Genomic DNA, 27297 nt, shown 5'->3' with positions numbered 1-27297 from the left:
TATCATTCCACACAAGGTGTGGGAAATTAGCTCAAAGTTTAGAAGCTGAAGGGTGAAGTTCACCATGGCCAACAGGGCTGCCTTTTTATGGGATGTAAGCACATAAATCATTAAAACCAACAACCGATAATGTCTGAAACCTTCTGTCATTCTGCATAGGGGGTGGGAAGTTAGCTGGAGTTCAGAAACTAAGCACAAATGCACACTCACTCTATCACTCTTCCCTCCATTTCTAACGGCAAAATATCAAGCCAAAATCTACTCTAAGACTGCAATCCTAAACACACTTACTAGTACACAACTCCCACTGAACACAATAATAGTTATGTCCAAGTAAATGTCACGGTGTGTAGGGTTGCAGTTTCAGCTTTTTCAGACCATTATTGTCACAGGCCTCTCAGTCTCTCCTCTATTGCACAAAGGACTGATGATACTAGTTTCATCTCTTACTGCCTTTGATTTCTCCAATCCAACTGAATACATCTCCATTTACAGAAGGGTTGATGGGCCATCCAGAGTATCTGCTAAGAAGAATCCACAGCTTTCAGTTCAATTCTGCTGTATATCTAATGACTGACTACCCTCAAGAGCGCAATAATCTCTTATTGCCCCACAATGTCTCCAACAATGAGCTGACTAGTCTCAAAACAATTAGGGGTTAGAGTATTTGGGTGACCTTGGGCCAGTCACTTTCTGTCTGATACTTATCTACACCAAAGGGTTATTGTGAGGATAAAACTGGGGGGAAGGGGGAGAAGCATGTATGCCACCTTGAGCCCCTTGGAAGAAAGGTGGGCCATAAATGTAATAAATAAGTAGCAGTGGTACTTATTCTTTGAAGTATTATTGAGACAATCTATGTTAATTGCTTCAAGTACAATATAAATATTAGGTATTTTTATATTGCACCTTGGGGCTCCTTCATGGATAGAATATTCTATGTGTTATCCAGAGTAGAGTCCTTCCTGATCAATGCATTAGCAAGTCCTTGTTGCACCAACATTTGGATGAGACACTTTGATTCGCTTCTTCTGGGAGGTCCACATTGCCACCATCACTGAGGCCCTCTCTGAAGCCGGGACTTGGCAGGTTGGATAGTCCTGAACTTATGGGAAAGCCAGGAGACAATACCCCTAACAGAGCTGGGAGAGGAGCTGCCAGTAGATGGATGGCCAGCAGTGTCTGAAGTCGGGGGCTGTTAAAGGGATTGAGCCCACAAACAACTTCCATAATATTTGTTTGTTTATTTTAGGACTGCATTTTTGGCCCTTGCTGAAAGTGGAAAGTACTCCTTATCCATGCCTTGAAACTCTGTAGCTACCTTAGCTTCAGACCCTGCTGATCAGACACCAACTGCAAGACCTTCTTCCACCTCTCTTAGGGGAATAACCACTGCCCTAGAGCTTTAGGCAAGAGCATTCCTATTACTACACAGGAAGGGAGACAACTGTGTACCCTACTCTTTATCTTCAGGAAAAAACAAGAATCTCTCATCAGAGGCACAGTCCTAAAGGCAATAAGGAATGGCTTATTCCCGCCTACTGCCCACCTCTGCTTGCATGATGAAGAGATCCAGAGATCTCAAAACCTTTCACATTTCTGTGACCTTTGAGTTGATCTAATAAGGGTATTACACCAATATGTTATTTTGGAATTGCTACAACAACTGCCTTTGTTTTTGTATTTCTCCACAATTGGTTTATTTCAAAGTGCTGTGAAAATTAGCATTGGCGAAAATACTCCTGGACAGACTGAAGATCTATCAATAATTTTTTTTCCAGTTTTTCTTTCAAGTTAGGCTAAGATTGGGTTTCTCACCCAGTGATAATGCAGAAGTTGAGATTAAAACTCAAACCTCCAAAAAAGGGAGTCCCACAAAATTTGATTTGATTTGTGGTTCTGTGATTTGTGATTCTGTGAATCTCAGCTTCTGCACCATTACTATATGAGAAACCTCATAACTGGGCAGGGTGGGGTGGTAGTAACAAAACTGCCTTCATTTAGCCCTGTGCCAAGTAGTAGATACTGAGACAGAGTGCACCCTGGCTGGTGCTCACAGTTTATGTAAAGATCCCTATCTCCTAGCAGTAGTCATTCTGGGGTGGGGTGGGAGTAGTTTTTTTTTTTAATGAAGCCCACCATTTATGATCTGAGGGCTTACTGAGCATGTGTCATGTGACTTTCACTCCCAGTTCTCCAAAATCTCTAATATCATAGCCACTACAGTATATCCATAGAAATATACTTGTACATTCTCTCTCTCTCTCTCTCTCTCTCTCTCTCTCTCTCTCTCTCTCTCTCTCTCTCTCTCTCTCACACACACACACACACACACACACACACCCCTGTAATACAGGCTGCATAAAAGTGAACCTTCTTACCATTCTTTTCATCTCCTTAGACACTTGGTTACTGCCAAGATGGTTGTAAAAGGAGCGATCCACTCCCCAGTGTGGTGGGTTGTGGCCAATGGAATTAGTGCGCTGACGGTTCATCTTGGCTATTGTTGCTTTCTCATCTTTCTAGAAAGAAGAACACAATAAAAAGATTACACTTTGAAGTATTTCAGTGACCATATGTTACCCTAAGCCCTGCTTCTTAACTTGCTTTTATACCTCCAACTGTACATTAACCAAAGACTTTAAAGCAGACAGTTGTAAGAAATAATTCATCTGATCATTTTAGTAATATCTTAGGGATAAGCTACATGTTATTTTGAAGCTAGCAGCTATGTCTTTCTTTCTTACTCTAACATAAGTACAAAGGGCCTGATCCAGACTGGGATCCTAATATATATATATATATGTATGTATGTGTGTGTGTGTGTGTGTGCGCGTGTGTGTGTATGAGAGAGAGAGAGAGAGGGGGGGGGGGATGAGGATGTTAACTCTTTGTGATCCCGATTGTTTTAATGGATCACCTTGTGGCAATGAAAATTACAGGCGCAGGGCCTCCGATCTGGAGCAGGATCACAGTGGGATGGAGGGAGGTTTTGAAGTCTCCCTACCCATCACTAGGGTCCCAGTCCAGATTGGGGACCCTGCACCTATGTTACAGTAAGTAGGAAAGAAAAATGTTGCTGCTGTTCAAAGTAATGTGTAGTTTGGGTCTTATTGCCCATCGTTCCAGGAGTTAACTGAATATTATCACTCTTCTGCAAATCTACATTTTCAGATATCATCTTCTATTGTTAACTGCATATTACAAGTATCAGCAACAGAGTATAACAGCTTATTGCCACCACAAAAACCAATGGATTTGTCCACATACACAGGCACACAGATTTCATTTGTAGATTCTTATTTTGCTTTTTCTACCTACCAAACCCAGACGGAAACAAGAAAGGATCTGGGGAGGAGAATGGCAGAGAAAAGAAGAAGGATTAAGAGATGGAGCTAGTGTGGTGGTGTAGTGGTTAGAGTGTTGGACTCGGACTGAGGAGACCTGGGTGACTTTGGGCCAGTCATTGACTTTCAGCCTAACCTACCTCACAGGGTTGTTGTGAGTATAAAAAGGGAGACAAGGCGGCCTTGGGTTCCTTGCAAGAGAAAAAAAGTCAGGATATAAATCTACAACTATCAATAAAATAACCTAGCCATAGTAATACATGCACTGGTAACTTCCTGATTAGACTACTGCAATGCACTATCCGTGGGGCTGCCCTTGAAGACTTGGAAGTTGCAGCTAGTGCAAAATGCAGCAGCTAGACTGGAACAGAAATTGCACTACCTGCCTATATGTTTCTGGCTGGAATTCAAGGTGTTGGTAATGATGTTTAAAGCCCTAAATGGCTTGGGACCTCCATACTTGATGGAGCGCCTCTCCCTATATCTTTCTGCCCAAGACCTGAGATCTGTTGGAGGAGCCCTTCTCCATGCCCCACCAATGCAAGATATATGCTATGGTGGTGAATGAGAGAGGGTTTTTTCTGTTGTGGAACCCCGGCTGTGGAATGCCCTCCCACTGGAGGCCCGACTGGCACTGGCTTCATATTGGTGCCAGGTTAAGATATTTGATGGCTAAATCCACCAGCCTGCACACAGTCTTGTTTTAATTGGCTTTTACGGTTTTAAAATTTTATATTGCTGTTAACATATTGATGGTTTAATTTGTTTTAGGATTGTATATTTACTGTTCTATTTTATATGTATGATTTTATCTGTATGCCGCCCTGAGATCCTTGTGCTATAGGGCAGAATATAAATGTTTTCATAATAAATAAATAAATAAATAAAATTAATAATGAAAAGAGCTGAATAACGTAATAACTTTTTAAAAATATATATGAAAGGATGACTGGCTATATTGGGCCCTCTCTCCTTCAGCCATTTCCCCCACTCAATACTGCTTAAAGCTCTTTTCCACCTGCAGAAGAGAAATGTTTTCCATAGACTGGACAGGTTTTTAGTGGAGAAACTGCCTGGAAAGGAATGTGTGAATCTGCCCTTTTTCTATTGTCCTCCACTCAAGACTGCAGGTTCTTGCAGCTGCTCACAAAAAGTCAGGGTAAACATACACACAAGTGCGTGTGACACATCACATCAGTCTTTGTTTGTCCTGATTAATACAACTGCTGTATTGTATGATACACACAGTTCTTGAATCAGCTGCAGAGTATGGTGCATCTTTACATTCCCAGATAACAGGTTTTGCCTGACGATTTCAGCGGTTATCACTTAAGGTGGAACTAGAAGTTATGCTGGATACGCCTTGCACTGAGTTATGTTGAGTTGTGCCTCCTCTTCCCATAAAACTGAGACACGCTGACTGACCTGTGTTTAGACTTCATCATACCATGCATTTCCCCATTCTGGCTCCATATCATTGACTGTTGCTGGGTGGAGGTGGTGATGAAGGAATATGGGAAAGTGTGCCCAAACTTTTGGGGGAGAACTCAACATGGGGCAAGGTTAACTCTTCTATTTACTCATATAGGCAATTTGTTACTGCCCACCCTCCACTGGTTGTGACTGTTAACCCAATAGAACTACTAGCATTGGGTAAACGAATATTGAGTTCCCAGTTTGCCTGTTCATTTTTTACTGCAAATTGTAGTTTAAGAAAATGAACAGGCAAACTGGGAATACTAGCTAACCCAATGATAGTAGTAGTTCTGTTGGGTTACATTTTGTAAATAAACTAAATAAATAAACAGCCACAACCAATGGGGGCAGGAGTGGAGAGCAAAAACAGATTAGGAATTGATTATTAATTCATTAGCAGATGCTAGAACTGTTGTAGCATTGGAAGAAATCTGATAATGGAATCATAGAATGTGGTATCTTGCCATGTATTCTAGGCTGTAATCCTAAGCACACTTGCCTGGGATAAGCTTCATTGAGCATTGGACCTTACTTTGGAGTAAGTATACATAGGATTAGCCAAGCTTGGGTTGGATCCAGACTCCTGATTACACAAGAGAAATATTTCATTTACATATGAGAGGAGGGGAGAGTTGATAAGCCTCCTTTCTGCAGTCCACATTGCACATGCTCCATGGGATCTGGGGGAAGCTTTTCAGGTGGCATAAGGAGCTTGAGGGAATCAATGTGTGTGAGCCGAAGTATTTCTGCTGACACGAGTTTTGATCCAAGCTATTATTGTCTGTGTTTGGGAAAGCAATCCCAAGATTTATGGGAGGCTGGTTTGGTTTGATGGTGTAATAAGTTTCAGGACAATGCAAAGTGTTTTCTTTGACCTAAACATCTGTGGTTACAGTAAGTTGAATACAATCTTAGCGATCCGCCAGAAGAACGAAAACTAAGTTCCCCCCTGAATCCCCCTGTATTGTTCCCCCCTCCCCAAATCTGCTCTGGAGGGGCAGAAGAAACTGCAAGGGGAAGAGGAGCAAGCAGAAGCCCCATTGTGTGAATGGAAGTCAGCTTGTGCAACATTGGATTTAACCCAAGGAGGTGAGAAGGGTCATATAATATTTCTAATTCTCCGAGTCAAAGAAATATTACCTATACGTTCTTTTACTTTGGGAGAAGGAAAAAAATCTGAAAAGTTTTCACCTACAGCTTCAATTTATTAGAAGAATATGAATATGGCCACAATAAAATATAACCTCCAAGGGGCAAATCACAGAAAGATCTGCAAAGGAGGATTGTACCCTATTAATTCCAAAATATGCCTTCTCTTTTTCTGCATCCGAGAAACATGGTTTAGTCTATAAAACCTTGAATGGCACTTTTCGTTTGCCAGAATATTAAGAAAACACTGGAAAGCCACCAAAAGAGAGGTTCAAATTATTCTATAAATACAATAATATGAAGTCACTTGGTTATATATATGTTTTTTATTTCTGAAATAGCCACAATGATTTATTTTACATTCCTAATCTGACTATTCCTGCCCTCCAGCTAAAACTGATTCCATATCTGCAGTTTTTAAAAATATATCTCATTAGATGCCAAAAAAGGAAGCAAGGGCAAATCAGCAATCCATGACTAATTATTTATTGCCTGGAATACTAAAACGACATTGTCTGTACATTTTATTATAGTTTAGCTGGGAGTTTTGTAACCAGTAGTAATAAAAAAGTGGCCATAAATCTAAGGCTTAAGATCTAGAAAAGGAAATCTGTTTCACTGCATTATAAATGCATGCAGAAAGTCCCAGGTTCGATCCACGGCTTCTCCAGGTAGGGTAAGGAAAGAATCCTTCCTGGAGAGCCGCTGCCAGTCAGTGTTGACAATACTGAACTAGACAGACCAATGACCTGACTCAGTAGAAGGCAGCTTCCTATGCTCCTTTTCCTTATGTTCATGTAAGTAGATAAGTGATTCCATATCATGAACGTCCTCTAATGATAAACCACATTTCTGAAGTACCTACAATAATGTAGGTGAAACATTTGTAAGAATTTGGGAAACATGCTATATAAATGCTGCTGCTATTAATTTTTATTATTATATTATCATCATCATCATCATCATCATCATCATCATCATCTCTTTTTCGCTCATGGCGTTTTTTCTAGATGAACATGATGGGCTTTGCCAAGTCATTTTACAGATTCAAGAATTATTATTATTATTACTACCACAAGGGGTAACTTTTACACAGTTACACTGGAACTGCACATCTGTGGTCCCTAGCCAACCACCACTAGTCAGGGCTAACCACCCTGTTAGTATGAAACAATGGTTGCAAAAAATAGAAGAAAAGCTTCAAATGAGCAGTATCAAGGCCGAGAATGCTGCACGAACCTATCATTAACCTAATAATAATAATAATAATAATAATAATAATAATAATAATAATAATTCAATAGGATGCTGCATCTTCTTGCTTTCCAGCACATCCTGGAAGTGTAACTTTACTGGAGCAGGAAGTGGAAGAAGGTGGAGCACCACACTTTTATCCTGTAATATGAGGCAAGTTGTCTTATAATATCAGGAATGATGTGGCCCAGGAGAACATCATGTCCCTGCCAGAATACAGACTGCACTGGCTGCCTTGGTCTTTCTACTGGGGCAGCACAGACAGATGGGAGACTAGCCCAGTGAAGGAGTAATATATTGTGGATTGCACATGCTTTAGTCAGGGCAGCTATTGCCCTCGTAAAGACTTCATCTGAGATGATCAAGAACACTGAATGAAACCAGAATTGCCATTATGTATTTAAACCTTGAGGCTGCAATCCTATGCACACTTACTTTGGAGTAACTCCCATCCACTTCAGTGGAATTTACTCCTGGGTAAACTTGCACCTTCATTAATATGTGTGTGTTTTACCCAATTTGTGCTCTTTTAATATTATTCTTTCAAAAAAGTTTTAAGAAAAATAATTTAAAAGAAACCTACAACTATTAAGTAGCTAAAATATGACAGGCAATGGCTTGTTTCCAGATTTAATCACACATACAGTAGAACCACTGTAACTTATTGGATGTAAGTTAGCCATGACTAACTTAAATCCCATTGATTTACTCTACTCTAAAAATGACCAATCTAGTACTAACCCAATATCCTTCCAAAAGCATACTTCCAAAAGCATATCCTTCCAAAAGCATACTGAAACAGCTCTTACTTCCCTCTCTAAAGGCAAGGAGGGAAAACTAGTCATAAGACTATTTTGGAATGTGGTTACATAACCTTTACTATCACAGTACAGGCCCTGCTCTTAGCAGATGATGTTCTCACCTAATATAGATAAACATTTTAAATGGTGACATAGCTTGTATGGGATGTGGTTTCTTAATACACAGTCCAATGAATCCTGTCAAATCTTAAGCTTAAACTATGCTGAAGATTTGATTCATGCAATGGGGAATGGAAAAGCTGTAGGCTACTCATGGTGGTGGGGAGTGAAAAATCCTTTATGTTTATTGTAGGGTATAGTTAAGAAAAGATAAAAGAAAACTGTGGCAAAATCAGATCAAAACTGTAGCTACAGCAAAATAAGATCAAAACTGTAGCTATGGCAAAATAAGATCATAACTATTCAAGCAAAGAAGAAAAATTATTGCAGTGTGGCACATTCTGGGTCATGAACTGATTTTGGTTTGCTGCAGCTCCCACCAGATCAAATACAGTATGGGAAAATGTTTGCAACTTCTGCAGGTCAAGCTGCTTGTGCTAAATAAAGCACACTTTGCAAACTTGCCAGCCTTGGTGCCAATTGCAAAACTTGTTTGCAGAAACTCTTTCAACTTCAATTGCTCACAAACGTGAACACAATCTTCTTGGAAAAATCCAATACACTCCTCCATAGCAACTCATTTTGTCCAACGTAAAGTTAAAATTGTAGCTTTATATTCCGCAGTCCTACTCCAGTTCATCGAAACTGTGTATTAATGTAAGGATCAAGATACTAATTGTTGCTATCTGGAAATGGTAGCCACTTTCTGCTTGGATTTGTAGCTATGAATAAAAGAGATATAAAGTAGAGTGCACGATATTTATTTGTAAGTGCTTGAAGGCGTTATCTACTTTAGGAACCTCCGCTGATTAAAACCAGAGCTTTCCTAATTTAATGCTGAAGTATTTATAAAGGTCACTATGTTCAGTCACTGTGAGTGTGTTTTTCCTTACACAAAGGGAAATGTTTCTCCCAAAAATCTAAATGTGTTGACAAGACAACTTCTAAGTGCCCAAACCACTTGCAGAAATGAAATTTCGTTTTTTTGTATTTTTCATGTGAAAGTGTCATCAAGGACCAGAGCCAGACTACTTCAGCATGTGCTGGAGACTTCCCAAACCAGAGCAAAGAATGTATGCGCAGCTAAATCTTACATGGCAAGCACAACTTAGGGATAGATTGCATGTGGGGTATAGATAAAGAAAGGTATGGAAGGATCCATAGGTGACACTGTAACTCCAAAAATTATCCTTTGTGCTGTGCTGCGATAAAAACTAAAATTAACATACCTCTGTGCTTCCTTTTGCTTTGAATTTCAAACAAAGCGCTCTGTTCTGCTGTGTAAATTGCAGACAAGCCACTCAGTGCTTGAGCATATGATGCGTTCAGAGCTGCTTGCTACACTTTTGGCAAAAGCAACGTGGACTTCAGCAATCTAACTCACGTAAATGGATTTGTTTTTCCAACAGCAACATCACAGTAGAGGAAACCCATATGAATCTGACTAACTTAAACTGGATTGGAACTCATCAGATCCAAGATACCATCACATTATGGTTTTCAGGCTTTATTAGGCTCACATGCAAATGGTTTTAATAATCGTTCTGTTTGTTCTGCTAGAAGAATTTCTAGGACACCATTTGGAAAACAATGAACTAGAACTCCTTGGAATTGTTGCAGGAATTTCTGCCTTACACACCACTTTCAACATTTATGTTCCAATACATTATGGTTGCTGTTATTGAAGGAAAAACCCAAGCCTCTTATACCCAAGTGTAGTGTGCCACAATTTTGGCATAGCCTACATAGAGGACTTTAGAGTATATATAATTATTAGCCCACAAAAAAGGGTTACATGGCAAGCCTTGGTCATCGTGCAATGTTTTCCTTATAAATATTTGAGCTAATGAAAGTAACCCAGACACGACTCACAGGAACCCATCACATGGCCATTTTATGGAGACTACAGGAATAAAGTTAAATAGACACCTCATTAAATAAATCATACATAAGAGTATGTGTGTGTGTGTGTGAGTGTGTGTGTGTGTGTGTGTGTGTGTGAGAGAGAGAGAGAGAGAATGAAAAACATATGGAATATAAGTAAAAGTCAAGTAGCACTAGCATTGTTGAGGGGTATTTCTAACAAAATAGTTAAAGGGGTCAAGGAAGGTCTTAGACACATTTAAAGAATCATTTATTGAAGAATGACAGAGCTTTCAACTTGCAGTAAGAAAACCCTACAAAAACATAATGGAACATGAAAACTCCTCCTTAATCCTCTTGGGAAAAGAAAGCATCTGATCCCTAAATCACTCCTAAATCATACAAGTGATGTGGACATAAAGTAACTCTCTCTATGATGGTTTCTCCACTGCCTCTTTAGCAGACTACCATAAGCAGCTGGATTATCATTCACTTATAACATTTGATTGGCGCTTACCCTTTTTTGGCTGCATTGTACAATGAGGAAGGTCTCTATGCTATGCTCCTTGAGGTAAGCATTACGTTCCCCTCCAAAACCCAGCTCCACTTCATAGTCACCATTCAGATAGTTCAGTGTAGCTTTTGTTATGTGGATTCGCCTTGAATGGAAACAAAAGGCAACCAAACCATGCAATGCACTGGTTACTAATAGAAATCAAGTAAGAAGCAAATAGTTTGTAGCAGATAAAAAATACATGGAATGGGATGGTTAGATTGAGCTGAGGTCCCACCTTGCAACTATAATCTTTCCCTGAGAATCTGGCTTTCATTGTGAGGATGGGAAATTTAAAAGAAAACACAGCTACATTCAATTGAGGCAGTGGCTCTGATGTCAGTGGGTGGTGAATCCTCTCTGAGTTTCAGTCAGAACACTAAAGGAGTGATCCAAGTGCAACTTGGATTGCTCCTTTAGAGCTCTGACTGGTTTCGACTGAAAGCCAGTGCAGATTCACCGCCCCACTGACATTAGCGCTACCAACCTCCACTGACTATTTTATTTATTTATTTATTTTGCTCTCTGGGTGGCTTACAAAATTAAGACAATTCAAGTATAAAACCATAATATAAAATACAATATAAAAGCACAACCAATAATAAGTACTCCTTGACTGTAAAACATTGATATTTTGCTTGATCAGCTTTACACACAGCATGTTCCAGGAGTGCCTTAGGGCCAAATTCCATTTCAGAGAAGCTCGGGGGTGAGGGGCACATATCAGTGGTGGGTGGGGGCAAAGGGGACTGGGGCCAGCTCATTTATGACAGTCAATGGTTCACTGCCATGCCCAACTTTCCTGCAATATCGGATAATTCGGAACCTCCAACTCTGGTACTACATCCAAGGGAGGGCTGCCTTCTTCTTCCTATTCAGTTTTCCTGGAAAAGGGTGGAGCCTTTTCTTTTTAAATGAACTTTAAAGGGCAGCTTATATTACAATTTTAATGAGGCTGCAATTGTTGTTCCTAGTGGATTCCCCCCTCCCCCTAATCCTTGGGGTTTCAGCCAATTTCTGTTGTTCATATATATGTACATAGGCAGTAATAGTTGAAATGGAATAAATGTTATATATTGAGCTAACTTCTGCTGGTGTGTGCGAGCATGCTTTGTAGTTTCTCTAGGGCTGAGCTGAAATGGCATGCAGGTATGGGTGCATCCCTAATTTTAGTGATTTTTTTTAGGGGGGGGAAATCAGCTGTCAACTGGGTGGTTGCCCATTCTGGATCCATTCAGAATGAGGGCAAGAAGCAGTGACTCACATTTATAGAGTGATCCCCAATTGGCTGGAATCACATTGGCTGGATTTAGAAAACACAATAACCTACATTCAAGAGTTGAATGTGGTTGTCATTGAACCGTGGGTTGTTGCTGAAACACATTACATGTTGTCTGAACTCGGCTGCGCTAACAAACCACAAACAACCTATGAAGAGAAGCCATGTTTTGTGAACTGTGGGTTGTTTGTAGTTAACAAATTATGGCTTGTTATCATGGCTGGGTTCAGATAATCTTAGTGGATAACCTACGCCAGGAACTGGTTTGGGAAGTGCAGCCCTATTAGTTCTCCTGGACCACTCAGTGGTTTTCAGTATCATTGACGATAGTATTCCTTTGGACCACCTGACAGGATTCAGCTTTGGGGGCACTGTACTGCAGAGGTTCCAGACCTTTCTTCCTATCAAGCTGTATCCAGAAGGTGCTGTTGGGGGACCAGAGGGCTCTGTCCTGTCCCGTGTTTTATTTTATCATTGTTTCTGAATTTTCTGTAAACTGTCTTGGTTGGCTTCAGATAGGAAGGGCAGAAATACCAAAACAAGTAATACATTAAAATTTCCAGTTTGACATCTTGTCAACAGGGGTGAGCAACTTGTGCACCCCACTCCCAGCGGTGTAGGCCTACTACTCCCATGATCCCTCACCATTGGCTATGGAGGCTAGGGATGATGGGAGCGGTAGACCAAAATATCTGGAGTGTCACAAGTTGCCCATCCCTGCTGTACAACCTTCCATCTCTCCCCCTTTCTCCTACAGAGGGAGCAGCTTCAGATGTCAAGTAGGATGCTTGAATATAGGGAGAACAGCTCTCTCATTCATCCTGTATTCAGGAATATCAATAAAGGGCAAACTTACTAACCTGAGATTGCAAAGAATTATCACAATAACTTCAAGAGCAGGACCCTCTTACCCTGCTTTGCCACCTGCTTCCATGTGATTGGCTAACGTGACATCATTTGACCACACATCAAACTGCCATTTCCTGAGGCCCAAGACACCACAATGAACTCTCCCGCTGTGGATCCCAACTCGCATGTTCACGTTGACGCCCGTCACCTCCCGCACTAATCTGAGAAAGGATGCAGGGAAAAAGAGAGAAGACACTGAAAATGGCACAACTTTGAAGGAACTAAGAACCCTCAGTTCCTAAAAATTAGGTAAACACACAAATACGATACTGCTGAAATGCTACAATTCAATTCAGTAAAGCAGAAACTGTGCAGTAACAGGAGGGCCAGACAAGCAATACAAGCACTGGGCGGAGGGGTCCGCAAATGAAGTCTGCTTGCTTTCAGTTTAGACCTCATGAGGGGGAAATTGCTTGGGAAAGTATAGAGACTAGCAAACTTTGGTCTCTGGTTTCCATGCCAAAGCTGGACATAACTTGCCAGATCTCATTAAACGTAATAGCCATGGTACAAAGAGAAAAAGGAAATGATTTCAGAGCTCTTGATGTGTCCGCATAGCACCAGGCGTTGGATGTTCCACAAATGAAACACAATACATATGTGAAATGTTAACTGCAGCAGGAAATCTTGGGCTGCTGCAGCAGCAGACCAGACAGCTCTGTCTTCTCTATTTACTCCCAACAGGCTCCAGGGCTAATGAGCTCTCGGATGTCTAGAGTTTGCTCCCAAACCTCTCCCTGGAATCCTTTGTGGGATTTTGCCTTTTAGGGCAAAAGTTGACTTGGAAGGACACAGCAATTTACAAAGGAAATCATATCCAGGGATTTAGGAGGAAGCCACTGAAGCAACTCTTGGCCTCGAAAGACCTTAAATGCTTGGTTGTGATTTTTTCTGTCACCGGAGATGTTATGGCTGTTGTGGGGAGCAGCCACAGCTTGGCCACTTCCAGGACGATTATTCTGCACGGGCAGCAATAGTTGCCTTCGCTGGAATGAGACAGTGGGGGCTGGCAGCTCTGAGTCTGCTAGGGCTGTGAATCCATTCCGGGTTTCAGTCAGCCAAAATGGGTTCAGCACCTTGGATAGCTCCTTTAGAGTTCTGGCCGGTTCTGGCTGAAACCCAAAATGGATTCACAGCCCCACTGAAATAGGAGCCACCAGCTTCCCCTGGAATGAGAAGATGCCATGATGGCCAGATTCCCAAATGCATCAAATTTGAGAACAGAAACTGCATCCTACCCCCTCTTCTCTTTCTCAAGTCCTGCCCTTGTCTTTTAGAATGCAGCTACACAGGCAGGAACGTTTTGCAGACATGGGCAGTTGCCCTTTCGGTCCTTAAGCACCTCCCAATGTACTAGAGTTGGTGCAGTGTGACGGTGAAGTGTGTGAGATGGGAAAATCTCACCTTGGCTAATAACTCGCATGGTAGTCTTAAGCAACCGCCTACTCTCTCTGCCTCGGCAGCCACCCTCTCCACCACACAACTGTAATAATACTGTCATACCTAATAGGGCTGGTGTAAGGCATACAGAGGTAATGGTGTGGTAATCCGAACATCTGAAATGCTCTATATAAAGGAATGAGGGACAAACCAGTTGTGACATTAGGAGATCTGAACACAGATCTCCTGATGGTTATTTAAAATGGTAAATGCAACTGTGGGGACCTGGTTCAGAATGGAATCATAGAGGTGAGAAGGAGTTTAAATTCTTTCCCCAGTGCGCTATTTTCCAGATCTGAATTTCTTCCCCCTACCAGTTGCTATATATGCCCTGTATGTGTGTGAATTAGTTCCTGGCATGACTGGCACTTACTCATCACTACAATCTCAGTTGCAGTGTACACTCCACAGGCGTCAGGTTCCTGTTATTTAGCATCTACCTTTTTCTCAAACACTGACTCAGTTAATTCTGCAAATGCATTATTATGATGTTGTCAGTGCCAAATAAACGAAAGCCAAAAAAGGAAAACCCCAATAGAGATGCTGAAAAAAGCCAGAGGCAAAGGGTTGGAACTAAGAATGTAGTTTATTCTAAACCAAAATCTGATGCATTTCGCACCCTAAGGGTCCTTCCTCAGGATAATCTAAGAAAAATAATACACACACACACACACGTACGTGTGTGTGTATATATATATATTATTTACAAAGTCACATGGTCATCATTGTTAATCATAAGAGTTTTGCCTGTGTACACGAACATGTTAAAATTATAAATGGTTACAAGTCAGAAACATAAAAAATGGTAATAAGATGCTCAAAATATAGAAAACAATGTCCATCTTATCACAAATACGAACATAAACATACTCATTCGATAAACACAAGATATTACTTCTATTTCATACCCACGGTCTCCTATGTTTTGCTAACTGAAAGGAAAGATGCCAGGTATTTAAACGCACCTGAGGTGGATTCTTGGGTTAAATATGTTACTCCCTTCAGTCTTAATGAGTCTCTTGACCTTGTGGTACTGCTTTGAAAAACAGCTGTTTCCAATTACTGCCTCAAATACTGGAGATAGCACACAACCATCAGGGCTAATAGCCATTGATTGCCTTCTCCTCCAGCAATTTATCCAACTCCCTTTTAAAGCCATTCAATTGGTGGCCATCACTACATCTTGTGGTAGTGAGTTCCGTAATTTAACAATGCGCTGTGTGAAGAAGTACTTCCTTTTATCTGTACCCAAAACTGGTCAACCTGTAATTGTTGGAATTAAATATCATCTGATTTGTGGCTGTTGTGACAGTACATCCATCTTCACTTTGGCAGGGGCACACACTCTTGAATCCAGGGTGCCAAAAAAAATGCTACCCTCAAGTCAACCATGCGTGTGAAGTGGCTCACCTGTAGCTTATAATAGGTATGTACATTCTTCTCACAGCTAGAAAAAGCTCTTGCACTGTCTTGCACTGAGTTTCTATTTCATCTTGGAGCAAAGAGCCACTTGTTGCCTGCATTACACTGTTTATGAAAGATTTCAGAGAATACACTTATGCACTCACAGTCAGACACCTATCCAACTATCTTCCAATGATTACTGCCTATTTTTGAAAACATATAGCTTGTGTGCTGAAAAATAGAGCTCTCTGCTGTTGAGTGCTCTTTCAAAACTACATTACAGCAACAGAAAACATTTGCTATGTGCACTCTTTTCCAAAACAGATAATTTCACCTCAGGATTTATTTTATGGAGTCTGTTCCTTTCTTTTATCACTGCTAAAAAGCCTGAAGAATCCTATGTTGAAAGAATTTGAGAAAAAGCACAACTGTGCAGAAGAGCGTCATTGACTAAGGTCCAGTCCATGCACCTGGCAGACAAATACATAATCCTCCTGTCCACCATTTACCTCATAAGGGCTTCGTGCATATGGGGCTGTACCTAATCTGTGTGCTTCTCTCCCCAGGCTACCACCCTCAAAAGAGAGGGAGAAAAATGGTTAAAATTGGCCCAGTGTGTGTAAGCCTGTATATATGTAATCTATATAAATATTCTGAAGTGCAAGACAATGGTGCATGTACACTTTCTGCCATGGCAAAAGAATCAGCAGCCAGGTGATTGTACAGACTGTGGTCATTTGGGGAATATTTTATCCTACTAAGGAATTATTTCTTTCAACTTGTGCAACAAAGAAAGCAATAGCCTACTTTTGTTGGAAAAGATGCCGTTCAATTGCACCTTTGGAGCAAACAGGCCAATAGATTGCCTCACCTCACCACAACCACTGACAGCCAAACCAGATGAACCAACCATCCTTCATGCAATCAGCAATTGCATGAGTGGCAAGTGAGACTATGGCCTAATCTACACCTGCCATTTATCCCGGGGTGGTCATGAGGTCGTGAACTGGGAACAAGCACTCACTTCTCCCGGGATAGCTGCAACTGGTTTCCCCCCGTTATTTTTCTGGTGTCTCAGGACCATCTTGAGATCCGCGAGCGGTGTGGCTCTCCCTCCCAGGGTCCTCCTCTTACCCACTAGTAGTAAGGCTCAGGAAACGGGCACGGAGCTGTGCGGGGGGAGTTTGTGAGCCTCGGGGTGAGGGGGAGAGCATTTTCACCAGCACTGAGATGGCGCTCGGCATCTTCTAGTGCCAAGTTTGTTGGGTGGTGTTTTTTTAAAAAAATCTCACCTTCGCACAGGATCATGCCCATGAAATTACTCAATTGCACAACTGTCTCCTCTTTTTTAAAAAATGTTGCCCCGGACCATCCCTCTTTACTTCCAGGACAGCTCGCTGGCCCTTGGCTCCTGAGGAACGATCCTGGAAGTGGAAAACTCCGTGATCGTCCCTCCCCACTCACCAAAGGGCTGCAGGTGCAGATGATCTTGAAGTGGCATTGTTACAGAGCTGCAGTGTGTTTTATATGGAAGCACAGATTCAGGCATTAAAGTGCACTCATTTTTTGTTTACAAATTGTTCCCTGTCAACTTTCAAAACCTGGCTCCCACTTTGCGTAGGATGAAAAGGATCTAACAATCTTATCTCTTCGCTAAATCTGGAGTGAGAGACTTTCTGTTCTCGCTGCCTCCTCTCTCTCCTCTGGTGAAATGCTTCTCAGACAAATGAAGGTAATAAATATCAGAATGCTGAAATGACAGGCATTATAATCACAGGACCTTTTAGGAAGCACCACAGCACTGAGGCTTGGAAAGTTTCAGCATCTACTTGGTGTAAACGTGCACTGAAGAACTAGATTGTTTACCTTGGAACAGAGAGATGCTCAGAGTACACTGAAACAAATGGTGCAATTCAGAGGAAATTGTGTGGCCCTATGTCCTACCACAATCAATGAGATTTAAATTGATAATCAAAAGCTTGCATTGCATTAACTGGACTGGGACCATGACATGGGTGGAGGACAGCTTTAACCGCCCCATGGTCTCAATCCAGATAAGGCCCCTATTTGTATTATGCGGGAAGCTTCCATTGGTGTCAGTAGTTAATAAACTAGTTTTTACTGAACCAAAACAGTAGTAAGTGACTCCTTGAAAAGGAAAAGGAAAAGGGGGAACAATCCAAGCGTACGAAATATAAAACAACATATTTAATTTCCTTTAAAACAAACAAACATGGATGTCACGAGCATACATTCTTCCTTAGGGACCTTTCCTTAATGCATTTGTCTCCCCACCCCTTGTGGTTGTTTTTTGTTCTGTTTTGCACTTGGAAAAAACAAGTAAATATTCCCAGTGTTCATCCCTATGCTGAAGGCCTGTAGGCTTCATAGCCAGAGTTCATCTCATCAATGAACCACTAAGGGTAGCAGGTGGGGAACCACAGTTCTACAAGAACCTTGCTGCCTGTCTAATGCAGAGGTGGCAAAGTACGCTTAGCGAATAGCAAAACAAAATAGGTTTTAGGGAAATTGTAAATACAAACAGATTCTAAAAATATACACAATTTCCCGAAAAGCTATTTTGTTTTGTAGTTTAAGATGAGAATAGAACGATTCTTTTGGTGCTATACCCAGTGGACTACACCACCTAACACTTGCCATCCTAATTCTTTTGCCACCCTAACTCTTTTTTTCAATCAGCGTTTTGGCACTTGCATCAGGGACTCTGCATCAGTACCAGGAGCCTTCTCTCTCCCGTTCCACCCCCCCATCCCTGGTCTCGATGAGTTGTTGGCTTGCTATAACGGAACAGTTATAGTGATTTATGAGATAGAAAGTTAATTGGAAAGACTCACAAATACACGCGCGCGCACACACACTCAAAATACATTAATTATTTGTTCATCGTCCCTCACTGGGGAATTGGGTACTTACGAGATGGCTTCTATCATATCCATTCCCATTTCAACACAGCAGTGTGCATGGTCTGCTCTTGCTTCAGGTAACCCAGATACACAGTAATAGCAATCCCCTAGGATCTTTATACGTAAACAGTGGTTCTCCTGCAAAAGAGTGGGGGGAAATGTGCACTTTTATTTCAAGATGTTCACAGGCTGCCTTTTAAGGCAATGGCTACATTGCAGTAATCTAAAGTGCAACAGCACTATGTGAAAGCCACCATTATAGTACAATCGAAGTGGCAGGGGCAGAGGAGGAAGCCACTTACAGCTGCAAGTTTATCAAATCTGGCAAAGAGTTCATTCAGCGTCATCACCAGCTCCTGAGCGGTGCACTGGGAGGCCAAGCTGGTAAAACCTTCAATGTCTGCAAAGAGAATGCTGCAAGGTGGGAGGGGAGGGAAAGAAAACAAAAGAAACACAGTTGTTCATAAAGAGAGGCTTCTCATCCGCATTTTCGAATAATTTTTGTAGATTCTTTGCTATCCCTAAGAGCCTGTGCACATATGAGGCTTCTTCAATCACCCTTGACCCTCTCCTGTGCCATGTATGTGACATCTGATAATTGGCCATGTGGGACAGCAAAAAGAGGAGAGATATTTGGAAGGCGTTCTGAGCACTCTGGTCAATACATGTTTCATATCTGCATTACGTCTCCAATTGAACCAGAAACCACTGTACATCTCATGCATGAAAACATTGGACAGCATCCAATGCGACACTACCGCTAACATAAATCATGTTGTGCTAGCGTAAACAACCTCTGGCGCCATGCCAATTATGCTTGCTGGCGCAGTAGGTATCCCTGGAAAATTCATCGTGCCAGCAAGCACTATTGGTGTAATTTGCATTAGTGGTAGTGTCACATTTGATATTGCCTGATATGCTAAGTCACATGGCAGGAAACTATATGAAGACAGACAGCATTGCTTGTATTTTACACACAGGGAACACCTATGGAGAGGTCCATTTTTTAGAATAGTAAGTGTGCTGTTACACAGTTTCCAGCCATGAACAGACAGAGAATGTTTTTAATACTGTCCCTTGTCCCTCCCGTTCATGAATCAAGCAGCTTAGCGAAAGTAACAGTAGTCCTTTTAGTAGAACGCAAAAGCTTCATTGCTCTCCGAATCATTCCAGAGCAAGCTTTATTTAATTTTTTTGGAAAAATTAGAAAAATAGTCATGAGGAGAGGCAACGCACACACACACACACTTTAACTAGAAGGTTATAATTTTTAAACTAAAATGGAATACTAAAATACTCATAATAAAGGCATGAATAGCCAACCTTAACTATATCTATGGCTGCCATAGCAGTATACCACACATTTGATTTAACAAAATTAACTCTAATACTTCCTGAAGCTACAACAATTTGGGCAACTATAAAGGTTACAAAATTGCACTTATGCTACTTTGTACTTTCACCTAAGTGACTCGCCCACCTGACCACTGCTAGCTGTTCCCCTTTCCCTTCCACTTATCGCCAAGTAAGAAATGTGAAGAAACACTTGAACTTGTATTCAAAGGTTAATGGATAAAATGATTCCTCTCACTATTCTGACACATAAGTATTAAGATACTCCAAGAGTTAATAGTGATTTTTTTTCCAGTGATCTACTTCACGAAAGCAATTTGCAATTGGTTTCAGGTGGTTTGGAAAAAAAATTCAGGCAGCATTTGTTTGATGCTGTAGCCTGGAAAGCTGTTTTGCACTGGAAACGAGCAGATTAAATTTTCCACTCAGCCATGAAGCTCCCTGGATGACCCTAGGCCAGCTGCCATCTCTCACCTGACCTGCCTCACAGGTTGTTATAAGGATAAAATGAGAAGGGGAACCATGTACACTGCCTTGGGATCTTTGAAGAATAGGCAGAAAATAAATCTGAACAATCATCATCATCATCTGGGATCATTAGAACATAAGAAGAGCCATGCTGGATCAAACCAAGGATCCATCTAGTCCAGCACTCTGTTCACACAGTGGCCAACCAGCTGTTGACCGGGAACCCACAAGTACGATATGGTGCAACAGCACCCTTCAGTTCATGTTCCCCAGCAACTGGCGCATATGGGCTTACTGCCTCTAATACTGGAGGCAGCACACAGCCATCAGGACTAATAGCCATTGATAGCCTTCTCCTCCAGAAATTTATCCACCACCCCCTTTTAAAGCCATCTAAATTGGTGGCCATCACCACATTGTGTGGCAGCGAATTCCATAGTTTAACTATGCGCTGTGTGAAGACGTACTTCCTTTTATTTGTCCTGAATCTCCCACCAATCAGCTTCATGGGATGACCCTGGGTTCTAGAATTATGGGAGAGGGAGAAAAATGTCTCCCTATCCACATTCTCCACACCATGCTTGTGTACACCATTATCAGGTCTCCCCTTAGCCTCCTTTTTTCCAAGCAAAACAATCCCAGCTGTTGTAACCTTCCCTCATAGGGAAGACACTCAGAATACTAATTTGGTTTTCAAAATGCATTAGAAGCAAAATCCTAAGCAATTGATGCTCTATAGACCCATCTCGGAGACTTCCATCTATCCATGCTATACCAGCTAGAGGTAGATAGAACAGGTGGAGCAGCGGAGGCTTTTACAACTGCTTTCCCCACCCCATTCCTCCATTTTGCTAATTAAAGCTAGAGAGGCCTCTGAAGCTGTCCATCTCACTTAACTCACCTTGGGGCAGGGGGAGGAGTGGATTTTGCTGCTCCCTCCTCACTCACCCCAAAAGTCCTCTTTCCAACCTCCCTGACCTCTTCCAATCATGCAACAGTGTCCTCAAAAGAGAAGCAGCTGCTGTGCTTTCCATAGTAGCTGAGAAGGGTAGGAAAATCTCTGCTTAGGTTTCACCTCCCATGGTTGGAGTCATTCTATGGTCTCCAGGGGTAAATCTGGTATCTCCCCTGTTCCCCAGGATGCTCTTTGTATGTTACTTTGTAAACTAACATGATTTCATCTTCAGCAGCATTCACCACCACCGCTATCACAATCCTCAAAAGATAATAAATCAAGTACAATGACTGTAATGTCTTTTTTATTGATATTGTTAGTCACCTTGGGCTCTTTTGGGAGGAAGGGCAGGATACAAGAATGATAGACAGAGATAGGCTTACACAGAGAACGCAATCCTATAGGCCCTGGGAAAGTGATACAACTTCTAGAGGGGTATTCTGAGTTCTAATCCCCCACCCCCTTGCAGTTGCTATCAAAAGAACCATGCCAGCTGCTTCCCAAGGTTACAAATGTGGCCTCGGGGAGGGAAAAGGAGGTGTTCCAGTGGGTAGGGAATTGGGGGGAGAGGCCAGGATATGAGAAATCCTATGGCCATCCTCGGCCAATCCCTGCTAGTGCACCCTCTCTAATGGGCTCAAAGGCCTCTCTAGACAGGGGAAATCTAAAATGATGAAGGAGACACAACATTGCCTCAGTTTCTCCTCCTGCCCTGCTGAGATCGAAGCCTCACTTTCTAATGAAACTCTTTATTAAATTAAACTCTTTATTGATTAAAGCCTTGAATGGGTCAAGACTACCTCCTTCCAAATTGTATGTCTGACTCTAAAATCAAATGAAAACATATTCTGTACAGTAGCATCTGAATTCCAAGTTCAGGTAACATAATATAGGGTTGTATCCAATGTTAATTCTACTTAGAGTAGACCCACTAAATGGGACATAAGTTAAACTAACATTGGATACAAACCATAATCTTTAGAACTCAGCACTTTAGAGAGTTTGGAGCACTTAATCTACATTATTTAAGCAATGTTTACAACAACTTAGTAAAGCAGCAAAAACTGACGTAGCACCTTAAAGACTAACAAATCAATTAAGGGATAAGCTTCCATAGACTAGAGTCCACTTAATATAAGCACCTTGTAAAGTAGATAAGTATTGTTGACCCCATTTTGCTGAGGCAGAGAGACAGCAGTTTACCTTAAAGCCACTTTGTAGTAGAAACAAGATCTGAAGCCAGGAATTCCTGGTTCAGATAAATACTCGGAAAAAGAAATACAGATAAATTCAGATAAATACAACAGTACAGTTCCATGATGTTGGGAATATAAGGTTTTTTCCTGTGTCACATCAACCCCTATGAGTTGCAGGCCACCAAAATGAATGTGTTTCAGTTGCATTAGTTGGACAGCAGTGTACCGCTTTGGAGACTGCCTAGCTTGTAGAGATGAACCATTAATCAGGATACAAAGAGTCAACATGACTATCTGACCTTGTACATGACTACTGCATAAAGTATCTTAAGTGATCTATTTTTATGTTGACAGAAGAAGACTGGTTTCTCAGTTTGCTTTAACTGCTTCCCAATGGAATTCTCCAATAGATTCCTCACAGAAAACATGTGTGTGAGGGGAAAAAAAACTATCTACCAGAAAAGCTATTTGTGGAAATGGAGAACAATAAAACAAGGATGTTTCACCCTGGAGTTCCCCATCCCTCCAGATATCCATGTGACATATAATAGTGGTGGAATTCAGGAATTTGTATACTAAATAATTACCAGCGTATGACTTTGCCACCACACACATAGCTAGAAGGTTCACTCTGTTGGCCATAAGTTTGCTTGCCTTAACTCAGTCTTCTCCAACCTGGTGCCTTACGGATGCATGGACCTAAAACTAGGAGTTGTAGCAGCTTGCAGGAGGTGCAGTACAAAGCATCTGGAGGACAGCAGGTTGGGGAAGGAGGCTTTACCATGTCTTGTTATTAATAAGAGCCATGAGGTCTACTATGAGGATTGGGACTGTGGCACATGAGGGTTTCACCTTTTCGCACCCCCGGCTGCTATTTATCCCAAGATGGAGGCTGCCATTGTCCCCAGTGCCATTGCTTTTGGCAGTTCACAAAGACCGCAGCATGGGGTGGGGGGTGGGGAAGGGTATTCCTTTCTCACGAAGTACTCCCAAACCTGTATCCCACCCTCCCTGGTTGCTATTTAAAAAACAAAATCCTGGCATATTAAATGCATACACGGTTTTACCAAATCATCTAGTTTAGCACTGAGTCACTTCAAATGCCTCCTCAGAAAATAGAGGGTCTGTTCAGACAACATGCTAAGCCATGGTTAGGCCGCCAACCCCTTGTAGCCACAGTGGTTAGGAATGGTTCACACAACAAGCTAAGTCATGGTTCACACGACATGCTAAGCCATAATGTTTAGCTCAGAATGCTTAATCACCATGACATAGTGAGTCATCTGAACAGGGTCAGTGAGTGGTTATAGCCACGCATTTTGCCATGCATCTGCATAGTATAATTCTTCTTACCACTTGGTAGGATCATAACAATCACAGAAACTATCTTACGGTGACAGGGATTGCCCTAGAGGGGATAGGGTTTTGTGGTGGAGCATCTGCTTTGCATAAATCCCCTGGGCTTTATGGCCAATGATCTGACTCAGTATAAAGCATCTTCCTATGTTCCTAGATCAACTTTCCCAAACCTGGTGCCCTTTCAATGTGCTGAACTACAACTCCCAGCATCCCTGCCAGCAATTGTACCAATATTCTCATCTAGTAAAACAAAACTCAGAACTCTTAAAAAAATGTTCGCGAGAATTTACAGAAGCTTAAATTGAATATTGAACAGTTCTGTCAAAGACACCTTATGCATTCACAGTGGCCATGCAAGGAGGAACAGATAATTTAAGGGAAACCCTTTGTCTGCCAAACTGCGTGTGGAAAGCAACCTGCTGGTAACAAATCTGCAGGCTCAGTAAGACAAATAAAAGATATACCAGGAAATAAAATGGAAAATGCTAGATCGTTCCTTTATGAAATAAAATGACCACTTAGGAAGCCAGATATCTTAAACAATATGGACTATATAAAGGCAGAACTGAAAATAGCCCTTTGAGCACAAGTGAATGACATGCAGTTACATAAAAGGAGAAAATAGAGAAACACTATTTGTCACCACTGAGGTCCTTAGTGTTCCTATCACAATGATAAAACAGCTGGACACCAATGGGACAATTTAGTTCCACTTAATGTTGGAGAATGAAAGAATAAAAACTAGATTTATATAATGCCTTTCCTAGTTCTGGTTTCCCACTGTGCTTTCCAAAGCAAAATACCAACTTCCTGCTGATATGGTGACGATATATATAAATAAACAATATATAAACAAAGCATCCATATTTCTCGCATTGGGTATCTGGATATAGGGATGTTATTTCATGTGAAGCAGGTGACAATGCTCCACACCACAATCGGCCTGGGTGTCTGAGCATACATTTCTTGGACAACATACACCACTCGGCATAGGAATACAGTGTTAGTTTAGTTTGAGCCTATCATCAATATTAGCTATGGATCATAATCTGTAGAACAACTAATCCACTTTTGCATGCTAATAATCCTTGAACTACATATTCCGGCCATACCATACAGCAGCCTTACCCAACTTGGTGTCCTCCAGGTATTTTGAACTTCAGCTCCCATCAACCCCAGCTAGCATGGATAACAGTCAGGAATGCTGGGAGTTCAACATCAGGAAGGTGCCAGTTTGGGTAAGGTTGCCCTACAGGTTTATATAGTCCATAACTAGTCCAGAAAATAATTAGTAACTTTCTTCACTGGTTAAGCTAACTGTCTAGACACCCATGGTCTATATTTGGAACTAAAACATTCAATGTATCTAGAGCTGGTACAACCTGGTACAGAAAGCAAAACTATACGGTCATAACTAGACATGATATGGGAGATCCATATAAAGGTCTCGCATTGAGCAATAACAGATCTATGTAAGTGTCTCCTGTGGTTAGAATAAAATCAACAGTATTGGCACCTACAGGAGGCTCAAACTGGGATCCGGACCATGACTCTGGGAGAAAGGGGCTTTAAGCCCTTTTCTCCTCTACCATTTCCCCTATGAATATTTCCCCAAATTAGTTTCCCTGTGTGGAAAAACTTACAGGGACATGTAAGTTTCCTTCTGGGAGGCTAATGTCCACTCTGAGAAAACAAGGAATTTTAATTGGGGGGGGGGAATGCTGAGGGAAGGGGAGGGAGTTAACTCTCCTCCCAAGCACATGGTTTCAATCCAATTCTGTTCCCCTGCCCCCACAATCGCAGCTACTATTTAAAAATGGATCAAAATTGCAGGAGATCCTATTTCCACATAGTTTCATATCTATTTCAGTCCTTAGTTCTTGAAATTTTAAAGGAAAAAGAAAAGCCAACCGCATTGCAAGAGATATGGACATTTGGGTACTAAAACATATTATTTGTGTAGGTTAATGACGTGAATGTCTATCCATCTCAGTCTGGGACCCCATAAATTAGTATAGTCTCTGTCTTCTATCAAGCTTTGTTATTTATTACATTTTTATACTGCCCATTAGCCAAGGCTGTCTGGGCAGTGGACAATTAAATCCATAAAAAAACAAGTATACAAATACATTTCAAACATTAAAAGTTAAAAAGGGCAATATAAAACTAGGTGAGTTACAGTCCAGGGAAAGCCTGTGTGAAAAGGTATGTTTTCAGGAGGCGTTTAAAGGATGTTACATTTTTCGCCTCCCAAACTGCATGGGGTTTTTCCAGAGAGTTTCCTTCGTTGGTAGCTTGGATGCAGAAAGAGCAAGGGAGTAAGAGCAAGGGTGTGTGTATGTCTTGTATTCAAGTTCAAATATAACCATAGACCTTCTAAGTTAATTTCTATTCACATTCATGAACTGCTTTGGAGCTACACTTGAACTCTTTGCAAACACGTCTCATATCTGAGCTGCTGCGGGCTATTTGCTCTGTAGCCACCTATCCACAGTGTAACTGATACGGTGTAGCCTGGACTGCATAGCTGGAGGACTGTCTTGGCAGATCAGACTAACAGTCGAACTACATATTACCTTAAAGAGCCCCATCTGCAAAAAAGAAAAAGACATAGATGCCAGCTATGCCTTTAACGTAGTGTATAGTTTGATCTGATGGCCCAAGTCAGATATTTCTGGGAAGCTTACAAGCAAAACATTAAAGCAATAGCCGTTGCCTGTTGTTTATTGCCTATGTACATGGGAATTCCATTTGTATATCATGGTTAGTAGCTGCTGATAGACCTACATTCCATTAATTTTTATGCTGTTTATGTTTTTGATGGTTTTAATTTTGTATACTTTTTAATGTTCACTGTTTTTAACTTCTGTAAACCGCGCTCAGAGAGTTTCAGCTATGGGGTGGTATATAAATGTAATAAATCAAATCAAATCATTAATTTGTCTGATCATTCTTTAAATCCATCTTAAAGAAGGGGGTGAGGAAGTAAGCATAGGTGACTGGTGCCCTCTGTATGTTTCAGACTGCAGTGTCCGTAAGCCCCAATCAGCATGGCCAATGGTCAGGGCTTCTATGGGAGTTGTAGTCCGAAATATCTGGAGGTCACCAGGTTCCTTAACCTTGCGATAGTGGATGGCAGGCTGAATTTATAGCGAAGATTTTACTGTTGTCAATTTTACTGGTATTAGCCATTTGGGGCATATTTTATGGAAGGACCGGGTATAGTTGTAGTTAGCAAGCAAGTAAAAATAAATAAATACACTGCCCATAAAACTGCACCAAGTCCTACACACACAACAAAAAGCATACCGGCATGACATCTAGAACAGGTTCTGCCTGAGGGAAGAAATTATGCAACTATTTTGAGCCACTGGAATTGGCTCAAAGCCAAGATTCCAAGGCTCCCAGAGGGGCTGGTGTGAAAACGGCACCCAGAGCCACTAAACAG

At 41.4% G+C, this 27297-nt stretch overlaps 1 protein-coding gene across 1 annotated transcript in view; it reads right to left on the bottom strand.

The window, feature by feature from the left end:
- Window positions 1–27297, bottom strand: part of ADCY5 (adenylate cyclase 5) — a 240623-nt gene that overhangs the window by 55854 nt on the left and 157472 nt on the right. Inside the window, exons 4-8 of the mRNA XM_063116673.1 lie at window positions 18821–18932; window positions 18529–18656; window positions 12753–12911; window positions 10527–10668; window positions 2382–2522 (exon numbers count right to left, since the gene is read on the bottom strand). Coding sequence (XP_062972743.1) covers window positions 2382–2522; window positions 10527–10668; window positions 12753–12911; window positions 18529–18656; window positions 18821–18932 — 682 coding nt within the window. The remainder of the gene's footprint in view (window positions 1–2381; window positions 2523–10526; window positions 10669–12752; window positions 12912–18528; window positions 18657–18820; window positions 18933–27297) is intronic.

This window comes from Elgaria multicarinata, chromosome 2 (assembly GCF_023053635.1).
Source record: "Elgaria multicarinata webbii isolate HBS135686 ecotype San Diego chromosome 2, rElgMul1.1.pri, whole genome shotgun sequence".
Classification (NCBI taxonomy): domain Eukaryota; kingdom Metazoa; phylum Chordata; class Lepidosauria; order Squamata; family Anguidae; genus Elgaria; species Elgaria multicarinata.
This window is presented reverse-complemented; position numbering and strand designations above follow the sequence as displayed.